Source organism: Drosophila nasuta, chromosome 3 (genome assembly GCF_023558535.2).
Source record: "Drosophila nasuta strain 15112-1781.00 chromosome 3, ASM2355853v1, whole genome shotgun sequence".
Taxonomy (NCBI): Eukaryota; Metazoa; Arthropoda; class Insecta; order Diptera; family Drosophilidae; genus Drosophila; species Drosophila nasuta.
In genome coordinates, this window is record NC_083457.1 from 14,755,729 (window position 1) to 14,777,104 (window position 21,376).

General features: G+C 36.7%; 1 protein-coding gene across 1 annotated transcript; it reads left to right on the plus strand.

Moving 5' to 3' along the window:
• The first annotated feature begins 19,260 nt into the window (after positions 1–19,260).
• Positions 19,261–21,011, plus strand: LOC132792296 (leucine-rich repeat and immunoglobulin-like domain-containing nogo receptor-interacting protein 3). Its single transcript, XM_060801596.1, has one exon. The coding sequence runs from the start codon at positions 19,494–19,496 to the stop codon at positions 20,934–20,936; it is 1,443 nt and encodes a 480-aa protein (XP_060657579.1). The 5' UTR covers positions 19,261–19,493; the 3' UTR covers positions 20,937–21,011.
• Positions 21,012–21,376: the final 365 nt, after the last annotated feature.

Genomic DNA, 21,376 nt, shown 5'->3' on the forward strand with positions numbered 1-21,376 from the left:
TGGCAAATGCGCTTGAGCAAACACACGCGACGACGTCTTATTCAGTTGTGTTTGCAGAGCCTTAAAGCAGCAGCAGCAGAAGCAGCAGAAGCTGCCTTAAGGGCCGATCCATGTCTTAATTAATGTTGCATAATTAAAAACCAGACAAGCAACTACAACACAACAACTACAACAAACAAAAAATAAGTAAAGGGTACGAATAAAGCAAAGCGAAAGCAAAGTAAAACAAAAACTTTGCTAAGCATCTACATAAAAAAAAGGAAAACAACAACAAAAACAAAACAAGTTGAAGAAATAAACAAAAACAAAAACAGAAAAATAAGAAGCGAGCTTATACGAAAGAAAAATTTGTAGGTGCTCATAGGAGTCCCAAAATAAAAAGGCCCAAAGGCCCCGAAAAATAGGGGCTCTCAAAGCCAAAGGCCAAAACCAAAGGCCACAAAAGTGCCCAAACGCAAAGAGGCGAACAAAGCAGGTGTAGGCGTGGCACGTGTCGCGATGTTAAAGTAGTTGTTTCTTGTTGTTGTTGCTGCTGTTGTTGCTGCCGCTTGGCTTGAAGTTGACATTGTGCCACCTACGCAGCGACGCGACGCCAAAATGGGCGCGTGCCCCTTCAAATTGGCGCCAAGTTTTAATTATTCCATCATATTCATAAACTTTTTATGCTCTCAGCTTGAGAGCAGACGAAGTGCGAGGCAAGGCAGCAGGACTGCCACTCATTATGTGCGTCACACACTCAACTCTGCCTCCGCCTCCGCCTCCCCTTCCTCCTTCCACAAACTGAAGCTGTGTGCGTTGCTGTGGCTTTGCCTCAAGCTCCGACTTTGACTCTCTGACTCTCTGACTGTGTGTGTTTGCGGCTGAGCTAAACGACAACAAGTGCTTATTGTTGTTGCTCTCTCTCTCGCTTGCTCGTTGTTGCCATTGTTTTTCGGTGTATGGCCAACAATGGCGTCTTGAACAGCGCTTTCCCCTCTCCTCTGTCTAGCAGCATGCTTGTGACATCGCTTGGCATCCTGAGCACCACAAGAAGGCGTTACTCCATAAAAAATGAACAACAGCCTTTTTATTGTCGAACAATGAACATGAGCAGGCGCTCAAGTTTTTGGCCTTTCTTCTTGCTTTGCTCTTGTTTATGTTATTGTTGTTGTTGTTATTGCTGCTGTTGTTGTTGTTGTCATCGACAACAGCATTTAATGAGGCTGTCGCCTTATTGTGTTCAATTGTGCTTGGGCAGCCTGAAGAATTTCTAATATTCAGCACTAACACAGCTTCCAAGTTTATTTGGGCAAATAGTGAAATAACATGAGTTGGTATTTAGCCTCAAGCCAATTGCATATTTAATGATGGGACAAAGACAATTGCACTTTTCTGTCTCCCACACACATTAAAGCCAAAGTCATTTCCCTCAGTGAAACTGTCACTTGCAATTTATCACACACAATTCTGCTATCGATTTTTTCATTTATAAATGGCACCTGAAGCAGCAGCAGCTTCTTTCATCTTATACCCGCCATCCATAGGTTAAAAGGATATTATAACTTTGTGCCTACAAGAAAGAAATACTTTTGTATGACTGTCATCAGGAAAAGATGGTTTATTTTTACCTCTATGGTATATTTCGAATGTAGTACTTCACCGATATACCAAAAATGGCCTTCAGTATGTTTTCATATTTATGCGGTATTTTATTTGGTAGAAAAGAAATACTTCTGAATGGAAAATTACGCCTACTGTCATCGGTCTTAGTTACTTTGGCTGAAAATCTGATATATTTTATACCTCTATGGTATATTTCGAATGCAATACTTCAGTGATATACCAAATATGACGTTCCGTATATTTTTCAAGTATAATACTTGTTTTTGCTTTTACAGTTTTGCTTTTATACGAAATGGGTATCTCACAGTCGAGCACACTCGACTCTAGCATTCTTACTTGTTTTTCTTGACACATCATTAAGTTGTAGGCTCGTTTCAAGACAATACATCAAGCTTGATATAACGTAGAGATAGAAAACTTATTTCTTTAACGAAGCTGTCATTTCCTGTTTATAAAAGAAGAGCAATCATTGCTTTTTTTCTTCTTGTTTATTATTATTGTTATGAATGCCATCACAGAAATAGTTCATAATGCACAATTGCAATCACATGTCTGTCAATTATGAATGTTTCATACTTAATTGTTAAGCTGTATTTTTGTTGTCTGTAAATATTATGACATTTTGTATTGTTCTCTTTTTTAATTGACAATCAATTTGAATATTGTTTGCAAAAGGTATTTCATTAAAGGGTAGAGAGATGAATTAGACAAGAATTAGGGTCAATATTAAATTACACAAATATAGATAAATTATTTAATTACAAAGCTATATGAAACTAAAGCTCAACTATACTAATTTATAAATATTATTTATATCTGCCTTTTTACTCCCCCCTTTTAATACTTTGCTTACTGTAATTAAATATATGAAATTTCAATGCAATATATAATTGTGTTGAATATGCAATTAAATTTATAGAATACAATTATATTTTATTGTAGTTATTTATATTAAATTTCAATGAGATATTAAATTATGCTGACTATGCAATGAAATATAGCATATAATTAGGTTGAATTAAGAATTGAAAATCTCATTACACAAAATAGTTTTGTTTTATGAATTAACCACATTTACCATATTTTATTGTCTGTGATTCCCTTTATTTACTCTAAGCAGTTACACATTATTAAATTAAATGCACACTTCAAATGAGATATTAAATTATGTTGACGGTGTAATTAAATATTGCACACAGTTCTGTGCAATTTGGAATACAAAATCTCATCAAATTAAGTATATTTGCTTTACTTTTTAAATACATAAAAAGCTATTGTATGTGATTGTGTTTATTCATTCATTCATTTAAAGAAATTTCATATTATTATATTAAAATAATACTTTAAATGAAACATTAAATTGAGTTTAGTATGCCATTATAATTAATACAAAGCTGCCTACAATTAAGTTGAATATTGAATAGAAAATTTCATTACACAAAGAAGCCAAATAACCAAATAAATAGTCATTCCCTTATATAATATTTCTTATTACTCACTCTAAGAAATAACGTATTATTAAATTAAATGAATATATTATATGAATGACAATATATATAGAATATTAAATTATGTTTATGCATTTCAATAAAGCATAACAAGTATGTTAAATTTGTTATTAAATGCCTTCCTACTTAAAAACTACTTTTACCAATTGTCGAAATCAATTTCATTATATCATCTATTATTCGCTTTATTCACTCTTATTAAATGAAATGAATACTTTGGCAAGTTGTCACTTCTTTGGGACATTAAGCCAGCTAGAACTACCAATTAAGCCAATTTGCATTGAATGCAAAAAAGTTGTGGAACATCTCATAAGAAGAGAGCCGTCAAATGTCTGAAGCCTGAGCTGATGGAACTAATGAAACGCCATTCGCTTTACGCACCACAGAGTACTGCAGCATAAAAAGAGGGAGATCAAAAAAGAGTAAGAGACTGGGGAGAGTGAGGGAGGGGGTAGTGAGGGAGGAGGGAACTCTGCAATCAGCTTTCTCGCACTGAAAAGCTGAACGACGCTCAACGCTGACACTTAAAGCCGACAAGTTAAGCGCGTCGCATATGGCAGGATTGGCAGGATGCGGCAAGGATGCCGCGTCTCTCCGCGCTTCGCGTTGTGCTGTGCTGTGCGTTGCCCATTAGCATCAGGAAACCCGGTTCGGGAGAGACGGACTCCACTTGATGTCACTCCCATGCCACACCAGAGTCAAAAGCTCTGTCGGATGCGGGTGCCGTTGCCGCTGCTGCTTCTCCAGCTGCTGTTTGTAGGCTGGACTTGTGCTTTGTGACTGTGCGGCACGTTTTGTCAAGCAGCGTCGTTAGCCAGCGGCTGTGGCACGGCCCCATGCAGTGGCAGGCAGTTGCAGCAGCAGCTGCTGCGGGCTAAAGCGGCGCACGCTACGTATACGTAATATTCAATTGCTGGCAAACGAGCAAAGGACGCGGATGAGGATGAGGACGAGACTGAATGTGCATAGTTAGTGATAAACTGCTTTGGCACGGAAATGGCCCTGGAAATAGAAATGATGTCGAGTGTGTGCTCGTGTGCATAAAAAGGCCAATTAGACGACAGATTCAGATACAGATAGAGATACAAATACAGCTGCAGATGCGAGTACAACTACAGCAGCGACTTCAGCTACAACTGCGCCTACAACTGCCACTACAAGTACAACTATAACTACAACTACATCTGCAGATACAGATACAACTACATTTAGCTGTAGATACAAGATGCTTGCACAGCGGTTGCTGCCAGAGGCACGAGTGGCAAGTGACTGTCAAATTTACGAGTGCCGAAAGCCTTGACTGCTACTGCTGCCTAACTTTGGCTACTTGCAACGCCAAAAGCAAAGGATATCATTACGTCGTGCTACAGGAATTCACAACTTATGCTTTAGATACTTGTCTTCTATTTATATCCGGTACCCATAGGGCAGAAGGGTATTATAACTTTGTGCCTTCAGGAACTATACGAGTATGTAACAGACAAAATAAAATATATATATTCTGGATCAACGTCAACAGTCGATACGATATAACCATGCCCGTCTGTCTGTCCGTCTGTCCGTATGAAACACTGGATCTCAGAAACTATACGAGATAGACATAAAATTCTTTTTCAACAGCGTTTATAATTTTTGCACGCAATTCAAGATTGTTTTCGATTTTTGACACGCTCACTTCCGCCCCCGAAAATCGATAAAAATCGAATAACAAGTTTTTGGTACATACAATAATATTTTTTTTATTTATTTATTATACTAAATCTAGTATTTAATACTACATTTATTAGAAAAGAGAATACTGGCTGTTGGGGCTTTCGACTCACAATAATATAGTCTTGATGATTAATGAAAGTTTGGTTGCGATCAGATACAAATTGTAGAAGTTATTGAAGAAATATTTTTGTATGGCAAAAAATGTCTACTTTAATCGGGTCTTGGTTGCTTTATATGGCAATCTGGTATATTTTATGGTATATTTAAATTGTAGTATTATATTTACATACCGAATAAAGCCTGAGGTATATTTCGGTATTTTTCGGTATACCAATTTTGTATATTTTCCGAAAATGGGTAACAGGTACCTCACAGTCGAGCATACTTGATTGTTTCTTTCTCACTTCTTTTTTTTTTTGTTGGCATGTATGCGCAACTTTAAATTAACTCTGCTTGCAGGGAAATGAAATAAGTTACATGCTTGTAGCATTCAAGTGGTTTGTCAGTCAAACACACACACACACACACACACACACACACACACATACGAATATATATTTGTATGTGTATGTAATATCTGCATAGCTTTAGATAGCTGCGCATCGCGTAATCAAGAAGTTTTAAATGCATCATAAAAAACTTTTTCCATGTGCAATTTGAAAACTTGTTTTAGGCATCGCCTACATTTATGATGTACGAGCATATGCCACGATTTATGCACAAACTCCTCCTCCTTCTCCTCATCCTCCTCCCTCTCTTGCTCATGTCCTCTTGCTGAGCACTTTGCTCGCACATATTTATGACTGTGTATATGTTGTTCTCTATCTTATGACAACGATAGCGACTTGAGCACTTGAAGCTGTCAGGTGCAAGACAAAAATAACGAAACTAGCAAATCACAAAATACATTTGACGCTTAAACAGCGGGAGATTTATCCAGAACTGTCGGCGACAATAAAAATGCTACAAAGCACAAGCTGAAGATCGCTGAAGAATTGGTTGCTCGACTTGATTATACTATATTAAATTATAAGAATGGATATGAGTAGAAATTAAAAGAACAGATCAACAAATTTTTCTTTTCAAATTCATTTTCTTAAGACAAAGACTTCTGCAAAAGTACAATAAATAAATTCTAAAAACGGATAAATGAAATAAATCAAATCACTTTATTATTCAAATTAAAACAACTGTTGAAGTTATTCTTTATCAAATTGATTCCCTAATGACAAAGCCCTTTGCACTATTAAAATAATTGAACTTAAAGATCATTTTGAAAAAATTCTTAAAATAAAAACAATGAGCAAAGAATGCACACAAAAAACGTGCTAAAATCAAGAAGAAAATCTTGAATGAAGATTTTATAACGTCAAAATTGAACCAAAAACGTTTATTCTTAAATGAAGATAGAAATCGCAAAATTTAACTAAGAAGACAAAATCCTAAATCAAGTTCAAACAATCTTAATTGTAGATTGTTTAAGGGAAAACAAAAAATAGATTGCGTGTTATATTTATTTTTAAAGTTAAATTTAAAAACAAAAATACGATTTAAAAACTTGTAATTAAAGAGAATTATTTCTTCAAGAGTGTAAAGTGTAAGGAAATAAAAAATACTTTTATTTAACCCTCCACTGAGTTCAACTGCTGTCTATCATACCCCATCACTTCAAACATGGTGCTAGTATAAAAACGCGTAAAAATATTTATGAGTGCCTAAACAGGCAAGCGACTTTCAATAAACCAAGTGCATAAATCTAGCCACCTCTCTGACTGCCTCTCACCTGCCCCACCTGCCTCTGGCCTAGACTCACCTGTTTCTATGAATACATACGATGTTTACAAGACGCATCTCATCGCATTTGGCGCCCACAAAAGTTGGCTAATGTGTTTCGTTCACGTCGGCGATGTTTTGGCAGACGTAGCGCAGTCATGTCCTTGGTCCTTGAACTTGTAAACGCGCCACCCCTCGGAGCACTTCAAATAGTCATGTGTGTGTGCATTATACATTATACATAATACATTATATGCTCCCAGACAGACGCCAAATCTCATCTCTCTCTCTCTTTCTTCTCTGTGCTCCAAATAAAGAAACCCAACGAAATTCTGATACATAAATTACGAGTAAGTCGACTGGCTCATGTTACTTTTATTGACAGTTTCGGGGCTTTACGACTACATCTAGATCAAATGACAAGGTGCTCCTACTTTCTTAGCCATTCTTTTCTAGCCAGTGAGCCAGCTCAAAGTCAAAGTTGAGTTCTGTTTCTCATTTCTATGGCCCATTGATAAGATTTGTTGTGCCCAAATTAAGTGCAGCTCCTGGAGCGACCATAAAATTTCAATTATGCCAAATTGCAAAAACACACAATGCGATCAAGCGAGGCAGCAGACAGGCAGACAGACAGAGAGGGAGGGAGGGAGAAAAGCTGAGTGAAATGTCATAAATACAATTAAGATTCAAGTGCATCCTGCAGCGCTGACATTTAAATTTAATTTGCAAAAACGTTGCACGTACTCGCTTTATGCTTCATCTGCAATCTGCGAGCTGCAATGACAGCAGCATAAAATGATTAAATGATTATGTATATCATTATACATAAATCATTAAATATTTTATATCTGAAGAACATTTTAATAAATTCGTACTTTTTTAAAACCTATATTTTTTTATTTGGTAATTCTTAAACGTCAACTGCTTTAAATTTAAATATAATTTCAATTCAGTGAAGAAAAATTTTGTAAATTTATTTCTTTATTATTTCATAGACTCGTATTTCGAAATCTATTTAACCAGCAGTCAATTTAGGCATTTACATAATTGCGATTTAAGAAGTGCAATTTTAAATGAAAAACTTGTAATCTCTTTTCGATTATAAAAAAGTAAAATATATACTATATATATAGATGTGAACCTTGAAATAGCAGTGCTTACGACTTACGCGTTTTAAATTGAAAAATAATAGTTTTGAGAAAAAATTAGTTATAACAGCTTAATGTATTTATTTTTAAATAATTCAACAATGTGTTAATTGTGGGTAACTCAATATTTTAGCAAAAATGGATAGTAGCAAAAAAAAAAAAAAGGATTATGATTTTTTGTAAAAGTGGTGAGAGAAAAATATAAAAAAAATTAATCATTCTAAGATTAATAACTTAAAATTAGGATTTATATTAACTTATACTCAATTGTGATTAAAAAGTGTGCTTTAGCAATCGTTTTTACTATCTAGCATAGAAAAATAAAATGGATTATTATATACTTATCTATATTTTTCTTTCAGCTATCAAAATAACTTACTGTAAGATTAATAAATAAGTTAGACAATCAATTAAATTGAGATTGAAATGCTAAGTTCAAAAGTGAAAAGTCGTACTCGTTAATGAAATATAAAAGTTTATCTGCCTCAATGATTAGGAATTCAAAAAACTTGAAAATGTAATGAATGAATTGTGATAAAGATGTTTATTTTTAAAGACAAAACTTGTCATCGTTTATTTTTTACGGTACTGTAGAATATGATTATTTAAATTTATAATGATACTATAGATTACAACAACTTTACAATCTATTACAATCAATTAAACAGTTATTGAAAAGTGCAATTCAGAAGTAACAACTGGTAATTAAATTATCCAGCATTCTTAAGCATTATTTAAATTACAATATTTTATGATTTGATTGATTTGATTTATTTTTCCAAATCTGCTGCTTCAGCTTGTTTTATTGCAGTTAATGAAAATTCACAATTTTGTTCGCACAGAGAAAAAGTGAAGCCTACTTCTAGGCATCACTTCGTGTGTGTGTGAGTGCGTGTGTGTATCTAACATGTCAGAGTATAGCACGTGTGTGTGTGTGTGTGCTTGTGTATGGCTCTGTTGTGAAGTGAGCTTAGCGTTGTCAATTACACACATCCGCCTCTTAAACCTCTGTCGAGTCCTCGCATCGAAGCTGAAGCTGGAAGCTCAGACCGAGAGGAAGAGACTTGAGTGAACCGAGTGAGTGCCTGGAGCTGAAGTGATTCCCAGAGGCAGCTGCATCTTTTGTTATTACACTTTGATGGGCGGCTGTCAGAATTTGAGCACATAATTAAATTAGACTGCACTTATCAGAGCTCTAGCTTGCTCTCTTCCTCTCTGCCTCTCTGTCCGCTCTTTGTCTTCGTTGGCGACTTGGATGTGGATGTGGATGTCAAATGCATTGCTCTCCATGGTGGTGGCACTTGCCGCATTGTTTCTCTTTTAAAATATGCTCGAGCACGCCCAGCGAGCAAGCGAAGAGGAACAGACCAGAGCAGACCTAGTCGAGTATCGTTTGCCCATGGCAATTGACCCACTTCGCCTGGCGTCTGACAGCTTCAATTGTTTGGCATTGGCGCCACTTTCACTTACCTAATTAAGCGCCCGCTCTCAACGCGGCAACGGTCGTCGGTGTGGCAACCTTGCTTCAGCATAAATAAATGAAAAATTAATTCATTTGCAGCATCCGCTTGCCTCGTTCCGTTTTCCGTTTTCCTCTTTCCGCTTTCCGCTTTCCGATTGCCGCTTGTCACTTGCCTCACTCGCCTCACTTGCCTCCTACTCAATGGTATGCAAAATACAAAATGCAATGATGTCATTTAAGCCAATTTCAAGTTGGCCTGGCTTAAACTCTGTCACCTTCCCCCCCAACGTTCTTGTTCTCTTCTCCACCTTCCAATTGTGCCTCCTCTTGCGCTCGTTAGCGGTAATTTAATTCCAACAGGATAAATGCAACTGATGCATGCCTCGGGCTTGGCATTTAATTGCCAGGCAACAACAAGTCTTCTGATAATTGTGCAGAAATATGATAACTACAAGAGAAATGTGCTTTTAATCTTTGCTCTCTCTCTCTGCCTCTCTGTCTCAAATGATATTATTCAAGCATTTCAATTAATGCAACAGCAAACAATAAATAGATGAAAAGTAAGCTGATGGCAGTCTCAGTTTAAAGATGCAGATGCAATAAATCATGGGGAATTAAGCTCTACTCACGATGCTCTTCTTAGTCACAAGTTAGAGTTATTCATGCGGACGTGTGTGTGCATGATTAGCTACTTCAAGCTAGTGCCGAGTTAAGCACCAGCAACTGCACACACAGAACTTTTACGATCCAATCAAGCGTGGACATAAAAATAAACGCTGTCCCAGCGAAAAATGGAGTCACAGCCCACGGGAAAGCGCAAACCAAAACTCTTAAGTCCCAAACTACAAATGGACATTTCGGCCAACGCATAAACGCAAAAAAAATAAAGCTTATGAGAAAGCAGCGTTTGACGTTGACCGACTTGCAAATACCCATTGTACAGATATTAAATATAATTATTTAATTGAATGTAAAGTTATAAATTGTCATCACAAATAAGTTTTATATACTATTTAACTTTTTATTATTACATTGCCATTTTGATCTCAGATCGTTTCATATGAAATTCTGATGGCAGAAGAATTGTTCCATTGATTTTCATATTCGATATGATTATTCCTTTAAAGAAATAAATATATTTTTTTGGAAAATGTAATTGCTCTTAGAGGTTTTTGAATTGATAAGCGAGTGGAATATGCTAAGCTATGACATTGCAATTGCGAATTTTAATAATAATAACAATAATCAATAGTTTCATCATCATCAGGTTGAAACTATTGATGAGAAAGTAAATTTTCATAAAAATTGTTTACTCTCAAATCAATGCGATATTATTGACATACATATTTACTATTTACCATAAACTAAAACAATTTTAAAAATAAATAAAGTTTATTCTTATAGGAAAAGCAAAGAAATGAAAAACAAAAAATTAAAGATATTTTATACTAAAAAAGAAAATGTTCCTAAAATTAATCTTAGCTTAGAACTTTTTCTCTTAGGTTAGAGTTAAGATGTGCTTTAGGAACTTTTTTTCTCTTTACTAAAAATAAGTAAATTCAGAGCTAAGATTGATTTTAGGAACTTTTTCTGTTATGAGATAAAATATATAAATTCTTTCATATTTTGTTTTTCGTTTCGTTTATTAACGTTTTCGTTTCTATTTAATTTCAACTTGATAAATTTTCCGATTATTTTAAAACGGACAAATAATTCCCAAATAACACTTAGCTTTAATTTAAGTGCTTATCAAGAGTTATAAGATAAATCTTTATTTAAAATAAAAATATGTTTTGGTAAGTGGTTTTTTATTTCAAGCGAATTACCCATACTCTATTTATTGGACTGCTATAATCGGTTCTTCTATTTTATTTAATTTATTTAATAGAGCATATCCTTTTCCGTCTATCATCATTGCCATTTCAATCCGGTTATTGAAACAGAAAAACAGCGCAATAAAATTTAGAGAAAGGCGAGGAACAAGCAGAACATAAAGCAGATGAACTGAAGCAGATGACTGCCACTTCCCCTTTGGACTCAATGAATTACTTTGGTCGCTGTTGTTGTGTATCTCCTGCACACCGTATCCTCTATGTGCCGTGTGCTGTATCCTGCTGCCTGTCACCGGCTAATGGTCAGCGTCATTGCCATTCCCGTTCCCATTCCCATTCCCATTCTCTTTCCCGTTTCGAGTGTGGTGGCGCCACAGGCTGACAGGCCACTTGAAAGGGTGTGAAATCCATGGGCGAGCAGCAAACACCCACGAAACATCCAACACACTCTGGCACACGCACACGCACTTAGTGAAAACAGAGACATAAGCGTCTTATTAGATTTTCGTGTGTATTTTGGGTGTAAGCATAAGTGCAAGCGAGTACTTCGGTACTTCGTCTTCTCCAATAAGCACGACGATCCGCACGCCCCCAAAACAACTTCATTAGGGTCCAAGCACAAACAGTCTGTCCCACACACACATACATACACACACAAGCACACTCACACACACACACACACACAGACATACAGAGAGCTTATTGTTGGGCCTACGCTAATCTTAAGGTTCGTTTTTGGCAGCTGCTAAACTCAACTGTGAAGTACATTAATTTCGAGCTTAGCAGGCCAAAGGCAATAAATCTTCTTGGCTGCGAAGGACATGCGCAGTGTGCCCGATTTTAGTTCCCCTCCTCCACATTTATGGCTAGTTGCCTCAACAAATTGAGTCTCAATCAATGCAGCATGCAACAGCAGGAGCAGAGCCACCACAAAAGTACCGAGAAGCAGCAAAATTAATTAGTGCAACAGCAACTGAGAAAAACTCAGTTCGACATTTCGTGCAACAGTCGAGTGAAAGGTCAGAAAAAGTGGTGCAACAATTGCCAGAGCAAACAGTAGAATGGACCAAAACAAATCAAATTATACTGCGAACTGAAGCTGCAACAACAACGAGAAGAACAACGACAAACAACAACGATTGCAAATGAAAGGCACTCTCAACTTTTGGCCTGTCCAACAGCAACAGCAGCAGGAAGTGAGAGTTTTTCGGAAAAGAAAAACAAGTGAAAAGCTGACTGGCAAACCCAACCAGCAGACAGTCGAACAACATTTGCAAATGAAACTGAATTCTCATTCTCATTCTCATTTTGCCCAATGTGAAGGCGTCAATGGCCACAACACAACACAAAACAACCGAACACAACAGAACTGAAATGCAATCGTTGAATGAGGGGCAAAAAAAAGTGGTTGATGTTGTCGCAAGCAAATTGCCTTTCATGTGAAAAATTGCAATAAGAAGTGAGTGCGAATCATCTGTAGACTGACGCAGCAATATCCTGGAATTAATTATATGCACTGCTTTGCAATTAAAGCAAACTTCAGTGCGTATTGTAACTTTAGAGTATTCGAAGCACTTTGAGTGCAAATTCAATTAGTTAAAGTTCGTTTGCAAGTTGCAACAAGTCATCGGCAAAACGATTAGTTAAAAGCACCGACACTGCGATTTGAAAGTTAAAGAAAACTGTTTAATTAAATGCGTATACGTAATATGGTTGCTCATACGCCGTGGGGCACACTCAGTTATTTAAGCGTCAGCACATTTTAGAGGTAGCTCTAAATACATATTTGGCCTTCACATAGACACACACACACAGTCAAGCTGCTTGTGAGATTTATATCGTTGGTAAATCTTTCACAATTTAGTCTTATGTGTGTGTGACTGCGTGTGCGTGTGTGAGTGTGCGTGTGTGTATTACCAGTATTTACATTTCACTTATACCACAAAAGCCGTCAAAGGTTTCTAAATTTCATTCCGCTTCAAGAGCAGCAATGCACTTAAAATGCAGCGCCAGATGTTTCGCAAATGAACAAAGTCGCATATATACACAGAAGTATTTCAACTATCTTTTATATATGTTGATATGCAAACAACTGAGGTAAAACGTTAGCAAGATACATTTAATGTCCGTTTTTCTAACACAACATGTCTTTGTTTGCTCTTTTAACTTTTATTATATCGCATGTGAGATATATAGTATAAATATTTTATTTGACTTGTTCTTGCAATTGCACTTTATATTTCATCTTTCAATTTAAATGTGTTTTCGAAAATTATAAAAGTTGCAGACTTCATCTAAATGGCATTTTGACTGAATTTTCACAACTTCGCTTTGACAATTTTATCACATTTCGCCATCAAAGTGTAGCAGCAAATGAAATCAACTGGTGAATGGCCCTATGCATTATTAAAAATTTTATGCTTGCTGTACTCTGGAAGAGCATAAAGCGTCTATTAAATAAAATGTGTTCAACAAGCTGACGCGTCTGCATAAAAAATGTATTTAATGTGATTATTATTTGAGTACTTTGACCTAAGGAGAGTCATTTTACGCATCATGCTTTATTATAATGTGCTTATATTAGAGTGTATTCAAGCTTGCTAAAAAACAAATTAAAATATGAATAAATATTGCGAAATATTGTAGTTGAAAATAAATTAAACATCATCCATAACATTTTCTACTCCGTCGCAGTTTAAGATCTATTTTTTTGAAAACTAAAAATATTAATAAACAATAACTATTTTTGAATATTTTTGTGCCTGCAGGAAATGTATGTAACAGGCAAAAGCATTCATATCCGACCCTATAAAGTATACATATACTTCATCAGCGTCAACAACCGAGAACACCGAGTCATATTCGTCTGTCCTTTGTGTATCCGTCTGTCCACTTGTCTGTCTGTCCGTCCATCCATATGAATACCTATATCTCATAAAATGTAAGAGAGGTGGATATAATTCGTTTTCGACAGCTTTTGTTATGTTGGTACGAAGATGAAGTTTGTTTCAGTTTGTTTTTTTTTACCACGCCCACTTCGGCCCTCGCAAATTAACAAAAATCGAATAACAAGCGTAATTTTGAAGCCAGAGTCATTTTGGTACATACAATAATAACTAAAGTTTTTTATGATTCCTGAATTTGGTTGCGATTAGATAGAAATTAAGTAAGAAATACTTTTGTACGGACAAAAACGCCCACTTACTATGATTCTTAGTTCCTTTGGCTGACAATCTGGCAATCAATTTTACACTCTACTTTCTTACTTGTTTAATATTTGATTGTTTTAGATATCACTTCAATTTTAAATATTGAGCAATTGTTCGTAACTAATGCTTAAAACTCTCAGTCTTTATGTTGCTTCAACTTTTGAATTACTTTTGTGACTTGCAACAAACATAACTTTTGGAATTAATTCACTGACTTGCAACAACAAAGCACTAACAAATTACATTATTGGCTTTAACTGCGTTAGACACGCCTGAAGCAATCAGGCACACAAATAGTATATGATTTCTTAACCAATTATATCAATTAAGTATGAATATTCATCACAAGGCAGTAAATTCCACGCGTGTGTGTTTGATATGAGTTAAAGATGCGTTATCAATGCTCATTCATTAGACTCAACCTCTTTGTGTGTGTGTGAGAGTTAACTTTCTCTTTGGCTTTTATCATTTCAATCAAATGAATGTATTAAATTGTTCGTCTTGTCTGCCACACACACACACACACACACACACACACAGACACACGCATAAACAAATAGAAACGCACATGTATTCGAGTTGTTTTCTCTATTGTTTAGTTAAGGCATTACGAGGCACATTGAAGTAGGAAACGAGGTCGTTTTGTGGCACGTTTTGCCATTAGACGAAATCATTTTCTTTAAATTTGATATTTAATTGAGCGCAGTAAATAAACAGAACAGCCAACGGCAGCTGGCCGAACATTTAATACCCTTTCAAATATTGCAAACGCAATTTAAGTTTAATTCTTAGTACAGTGCGTACTAAAAGATTGCTACCCACATAGTAGTGTGTGCGCTTTGCCCTTTTTGATTGTTCGCTGAGCTCATTTGGCATTCCTTTTAAGCTGTTCCCGTGCTCAACTAACCGACACACACTCACACAGACTTTCAAATGTTTGTGCGTTGTTCTCTGCCCAGCCACAATTTCAAAGTCAATTAAATACGCTCTCGTTGTCTGTGTTTTATCTGTTTTGTGTTGCATACTTTTGAGCATTTAGAAAAATATTACGCATACGCTACGTATGCACTGAAGGACTTGTACTTGTGTGTCGTCATAATGCAAAGAGACCGAGTCTGGTTGGCTGGCTGACTAAAGCCACTTCCGGCTAACGGATGTGGTTGCATTTCGCAGCAAAGCAGCCTTCTCACTCATTCTCCGCTCTCCGCTCACCGCTTCCGGCTGCTGTTGCAGCCAACAGGCAAATGCATTAGCGTAAATTGCAATTTAATGCGCTATTATTAGACAAAATGCATGACAAGTGATTCAATTAGCTCAAGTCGCACAACAATTGATGTCAACTGATGCGTGCGCTGACTGAGTGTTTGGGTGTGAGAGTGTCTCTTAGTATGTGTGTGTGTGTGTGTGGGCGTTACACAACACTGGCAGGCAATCAGACGTCATTAAAGTCAATTGCAGGATAACGAACGCGCTTTTAATGATTTTCCATTGTGTTTTCGATTTGCATTTGCATTTTGCCCCCATTCCAGCTGCTGCTGCTGCAACTATTTGTGGCATGCAACAGCCACTGATGCTGCATGTGATCATTTCGCTGACGCATTTAAGCCTTATCCGACTGACCGCCTGTCTGTCTGACCCACTTTTCTCTTCAGTCTCGCAACTAGTAGCACAATTTAATATTAAAATTTTCATAAATATTCAGCACGTTTCGGCGCACAGCTTGACTGTGTTTGCAAGTGTGTGCGTGTGCGAGTGTGTGTGTGTTTGAGTGTGTGTTTCCATCGCTGCACGTTTAGCGCGCATATTTATACCCGCTACTCATAGGGTAAGAGGGTGTCATAACTTTGTGCTTGCAGGAAATGTATGTAACATAAATTCGAATAACTACCGTCATTTTGAAGCTAGAGTAGCGATTTTTAGTCCACCAATAACTAACAAAAATATTGTAAGAAAATTTGGTTGCGATCAGATAAAAATTGTTGCTGATAATTTGGTATGTTTAGTACTCAATGTAGTACTATATCAATATACCAAATATAGCCCTCGGTATATATTAGTATATTGCAGTATTTTAATTTGGTATATTTTAAGAATAATATCGTACTATATTACCCTTATTCAAAAAGGGTCGCTGGTATCTCCAAGTAAATCGAAGAAAATTGAAGGGATCTTAACTTCTTTGGCTGATTATACCATATAATCTTTAATACTCTGTGGTATATTTGAAGTGTAGTACTATATCAATATACCAAATATAGACTTAGATAATATAATTATAATTTTGAAGAATATTAATATAGTATATTTGATATGTACATCAATATACCAAATACAGTTTTCGATATATTTTTTTAGTATTTTTGCGGTATATTTATATGGCGTGTTCTGAATGCTTTACTATATAAATATACTAAATAATAGTCTTGGTATATTTTTATTATTTTACAGTATATTGGTTTGGTATATTTTAAAATTAATTCCGCATTCTTTTCCGCTTATTCAAATTGGGCAGCAGGTAACTTAAAGTCGAGCACACTTGGGTGTAGCTGTCTTACATGTTATTTTTCAATTGGATTTTTTTCTGTTTTGCGCTTGTGCTTACCACAAAACTACCGGAAATTGAGAAGTTCGCGTGTGTGAAAGAGAGAGAGAACTGTGTGTGTGTACTCTAATTTGGCATATTAATTAACAATTTCATTAGAGCGCACATCGAATTGGTCGTCAAATTGAGTTTTAATTAAATTGTGCATAATTATTGTTAAGTACGCGCACACACACACACACTCACGTAATCAGCTTTCAATGTAATTAATGAGTTTTTAGTTGAAAATAAATTTTCCTGTAATAATGACATGACGATGGTAGAGCCTGGAAAGGGAAGAGGGGCTGAAGCATGTGCCTGGCATTTTCAAAAATTTCAGTACACAACAACATATTCACACACATGCATACGCTCACTCACACACACACACACATGACAGCTGGCAACAGAGCTCATTAAATGCTTTACATGAGATCTCCTCTTTCTGCCTCTCAACTTGACTCCTCTTCACCTCCCTCCTCTTGATGCCTTTAGCTCTTCACATGTAATTTGATGCTCTGTCTCCGCTCAAAAGTCAAGAGCGGCAAACAGTTTTCCATGAAAGTCTTTAATTTATGCAAATTTTGCGTGAGTGTATGTGTATGTGTATGTGTGTGGGTGTTATGCCATATGATTCATTGTGTGTACGTGTGTGTGAGTGTAAGTGTATGTGTATATGTGTGTGAGTACTTATGCCTGCGAGCCTCATCAATTTTCCATTGACACAAAGAAAATTTCGTACACGAACTCGTATTTAAGTACATTTCCGACACAAACCAACCAAATGAAAATCAGCTCAAATTTTCACCAAATAATGGGAAAAATCTACAAAAAAAAAACCTCACTATAGAGGCTATAAACTAGAGTTTCTTTCTTGTGGCAAACAGACCATGCCAAATGGAAACCAATCAAACCGCATTCAACAAAATTGATAGGAAAATTCGAGAGCAAAAAACCAGAGTTAACAATCGATTAAATTAAAAAGTAAAAGCAATAATAACTGGAAAATTTTATAGTAAAATGTAAGCAAAACTGATAATTAAAATGAATTTAATTTTTAAATTGTAAATATCAAAAAAAACATTTTATTGTATAGTAATAATAATTGAAGAAGATAGATCACAGAAACTAATCTGTCTAAAACAAAATTTAGTTAAAATAGACTGCAGAAAAAGGGAAACAAGACTCACAATTCCAAATAAGTGAATTTTTTTAAATTTTGAATTCACATCTCTTATTAATCCTAGTTAATTTTAAGAGGTATTTGCTTCGTCTACATTTCTGCCTAAGCATCATCAAAAAATACTCGTTTGCAACTTGAAAGTTGGCTTTCGTCCCAAATCTCTACCAGCAGTGTCTGTAATTAGAAATTAAGTTGATTTTGTGTTCATTTTGGTGCTGTGGAAAGCCTCACAAATCCCCTTGGATAAGGCGCTGTGGCAAGTCAGCGTGTAAAACGCTGTCTGGGATTAAGCGTAACTTTTGAGTGGTATTAAAAAACAGAATGAAAGAAAAGTATCGAGTTTTTTTTGGCTGGTAAGGCTCAACAGAACAGCGGCCAATTTTCATCAATATTCTATGTAAGCCAACGAATGCAATGGAAACTAAAACTGTTGTATTATATTATAGAAATAAAGCGAATCTCACTTCTTTTCAACGACAGCAACAAAATTGTCTTTTGTTTTGTTTACGGCAGAGCTTAGTCCCAAAACTAACCATGATTAATGAACTAGATAAATAATATGGGACTGTGACTGAGACAGCAATACACAATAAGAGAGAGAGAGGGAGAAATACTGAATTGGACATCGAGAAAAAAGCTTTGCTCTTATCTTATCATAACATTTGAATGCACACCTTTCCTAAAACAGCACTCATGACTAACCACATTAATGGGGGCGATGAGAGGAAGTGAATTTTATTGTGAGCATATGTTGAACAATTTAGGAATTGAGCAGATGGAACTTGGAATTAACAGGAAGTGCAAGAAGAAGAGGCATAAGAAAGGACGGAACTGAATTAATGTTGGTATAGAAAGTAAGTATTCGGTATTGTTTTGTAAGTATTCATCTCAAATGGATATTTATAGATTAAAATTTATTTTTAATTTGATGACATTTAGAATCTTTTTGTTTTGTGATCAGTCAATATATGCATTTAATATAATTAAGAATAGCTTAAATAACAACAATTTGTTATTTGATAATTTAATATATTTAAAATAATTTAAGTTTGATTAATCAACGGCATAAAATAAAAAAATGATTATTAGATATTTAATTTATCCATTTTTTTAATTCTGCAAACCAAAGGTATATATTAATTTCAATTTCGATTTATCAAACTTTACAACTGATATAAAGAATAAAGAATTTGAGTTATTTTTCAAAATAAAAAGCAAGAACTTTATATATTTTCTATGATATACTAATTCGATAATATAACTTGTATTTTCCCATCAATCATTCTCTGCAACCTTTCGATAGTTTCACTCACGCGCCCCTCTCTAAGTGGAGCACAAGCCACGAGCTTTTCTGTGTGCTTGCGATAAGATATTGTACTTGATATCTGTGGAAGTGTCGCAGCAAAGAAATTCAACAGCGATTTGTCAGCTAACTGTGCAGTGTGGTAGTCAACACGTTCCCAGAAAGAACTCCCAAACTCCATGACGATGACGAGAGCCGCCACCACAAAAAGACTGAACTTTGCACCAAAATTCATAAGTGGATTGCTGTTGCTGCTGCTGCTGCTGCTGTTGGATGGCACACAAACGGAGCAAATCGATGCTAATGATGAGGAAGTGGATCGCTTCTGTTATCCCGCCAAGTACAAGAACACACGACTCTCCTGTGAGTGCAGCAATGTGAGTGCCGCACCATGGGGCATGCGTGCGTTACACATCGATTGCAGCTACAAGGACTTCAAAGCGGAGGATTTAACAGGTCTGCTGCCACTCTACATTGATACCTTGGATCTGTCGTGGAATGCTTTGGATCGTGCTCCAGTGTTTACCAGCGATAGTCTGCGTCTGCTCAACTTGATGCACAACAACATCAGCTCGATTGCGGCCAACAACTTTGGCAGCTTGACGAGTCTGCGTGAGTTATACTTGAGCTGGAACAGCATTCAACAGCTGGACGCACAAGCGTTTCAGAGTTTGCCCCATCTGACGGTGCTCAGTCTGGAGCACAACAATCTGCACACACTACCATCGCAAATCTTTTCCCCGCTACTCGTGCTGGCCACGCTGGAGTTGTCGTGGAATCGCCAGCTGAATCAAAGCATTGGCCAGGATGTCTACACCACCTTTGGCATCAATCAGAAGTTGCAGAAACTCCAGCTGGATGCGTGCAATCTGCAGGAACTTCAACTCCCCAGAACGGCGCCATTGATCGAGCTCTCGCTGCGTCGCAATCAATTCGAGCGTGTGCCCAGCCAGCTGCCCGCATCGCTGCACAGTCTTGACATCAGTGAGAATCGTCTGCAGCATTTGCAGCCGGAGGATACGCGTCATCTGTCCCAGATTCGTCAACTCTTCGTGGAGGACATGCCACAGCTACGCAGCATCGATGCCCATTCGCTGGCCTCGCTTCATGCGGTGGAATCAATGAGTTTCCAGAACACACGCAGTCTCAACTATATCGATGGCGATGCCTTCGTTTCGGAGAGTGGAAATCAAACCCTGCCGCCTTTGAAATCGATCATATTTCGCGGCACTTTGGTGCGCAGTTTTAATGCCAGTTTGTCGCCGGTTCTTAGCAAACTCACCGAACTGGACCTCAACGGTGTGCCGCTTCATTGCGACTGCAAGCTAGAGTGGCTCAAGAATCTGGACATCCAGACCAACGGACGTTGTCTGCTTCCAGCCAGAGTCCGTGGCATGCTCATCTCCTCGGTGCGCCGTGACGAGTTCAGCTGTGAAAAGTGGCCACGTTGGATCTATGGCATTATCATACTCGGACTGATTGCCCTTTGTGCCGCTGGCGTCTATCTGATTGTCATGGGACTGCGACCACATCGAGGTGTCACAATGCGACGCAAGGTTGGAGCAGGCAGTCCTTATGCCCGAGTCACCATCGAACCCAATCGCCAGGAGAACGTACATTAAGCTCTTTAACTTATATTACCTAAGTCTGTGTTAGTTTTGTAGACTATATAACTTAAATACATTTTATAAATCAAACTGACTATTCTATCGAAAAACACTATTGGAAATTGTGGCTTATCTATGCCACTTGCTTATCTCTTCACCTGCGATGACTACGCGGCGAATTCATTTTTATAGACTAGCTCTTCTAGATATTCAGTTCAAATTGTAAACAGTGAAATTGCTAAGCTCCATGCTTAATCAGTTTAGTGTTTATGCCAGTTAGTCATAAAAGAAAATGGTATGAAAGCTCATTAGCTAAATACTATATATAACGTTGTTTCTCCTCATTTGCTATCAACATTCAGTCCAAACAATAATACTTAGAAGCTTTATTCATAATACCATTTGCAATTGCATTATTGTTGGCATTATTTGCGAAATTGAATTGAATTTGCTCA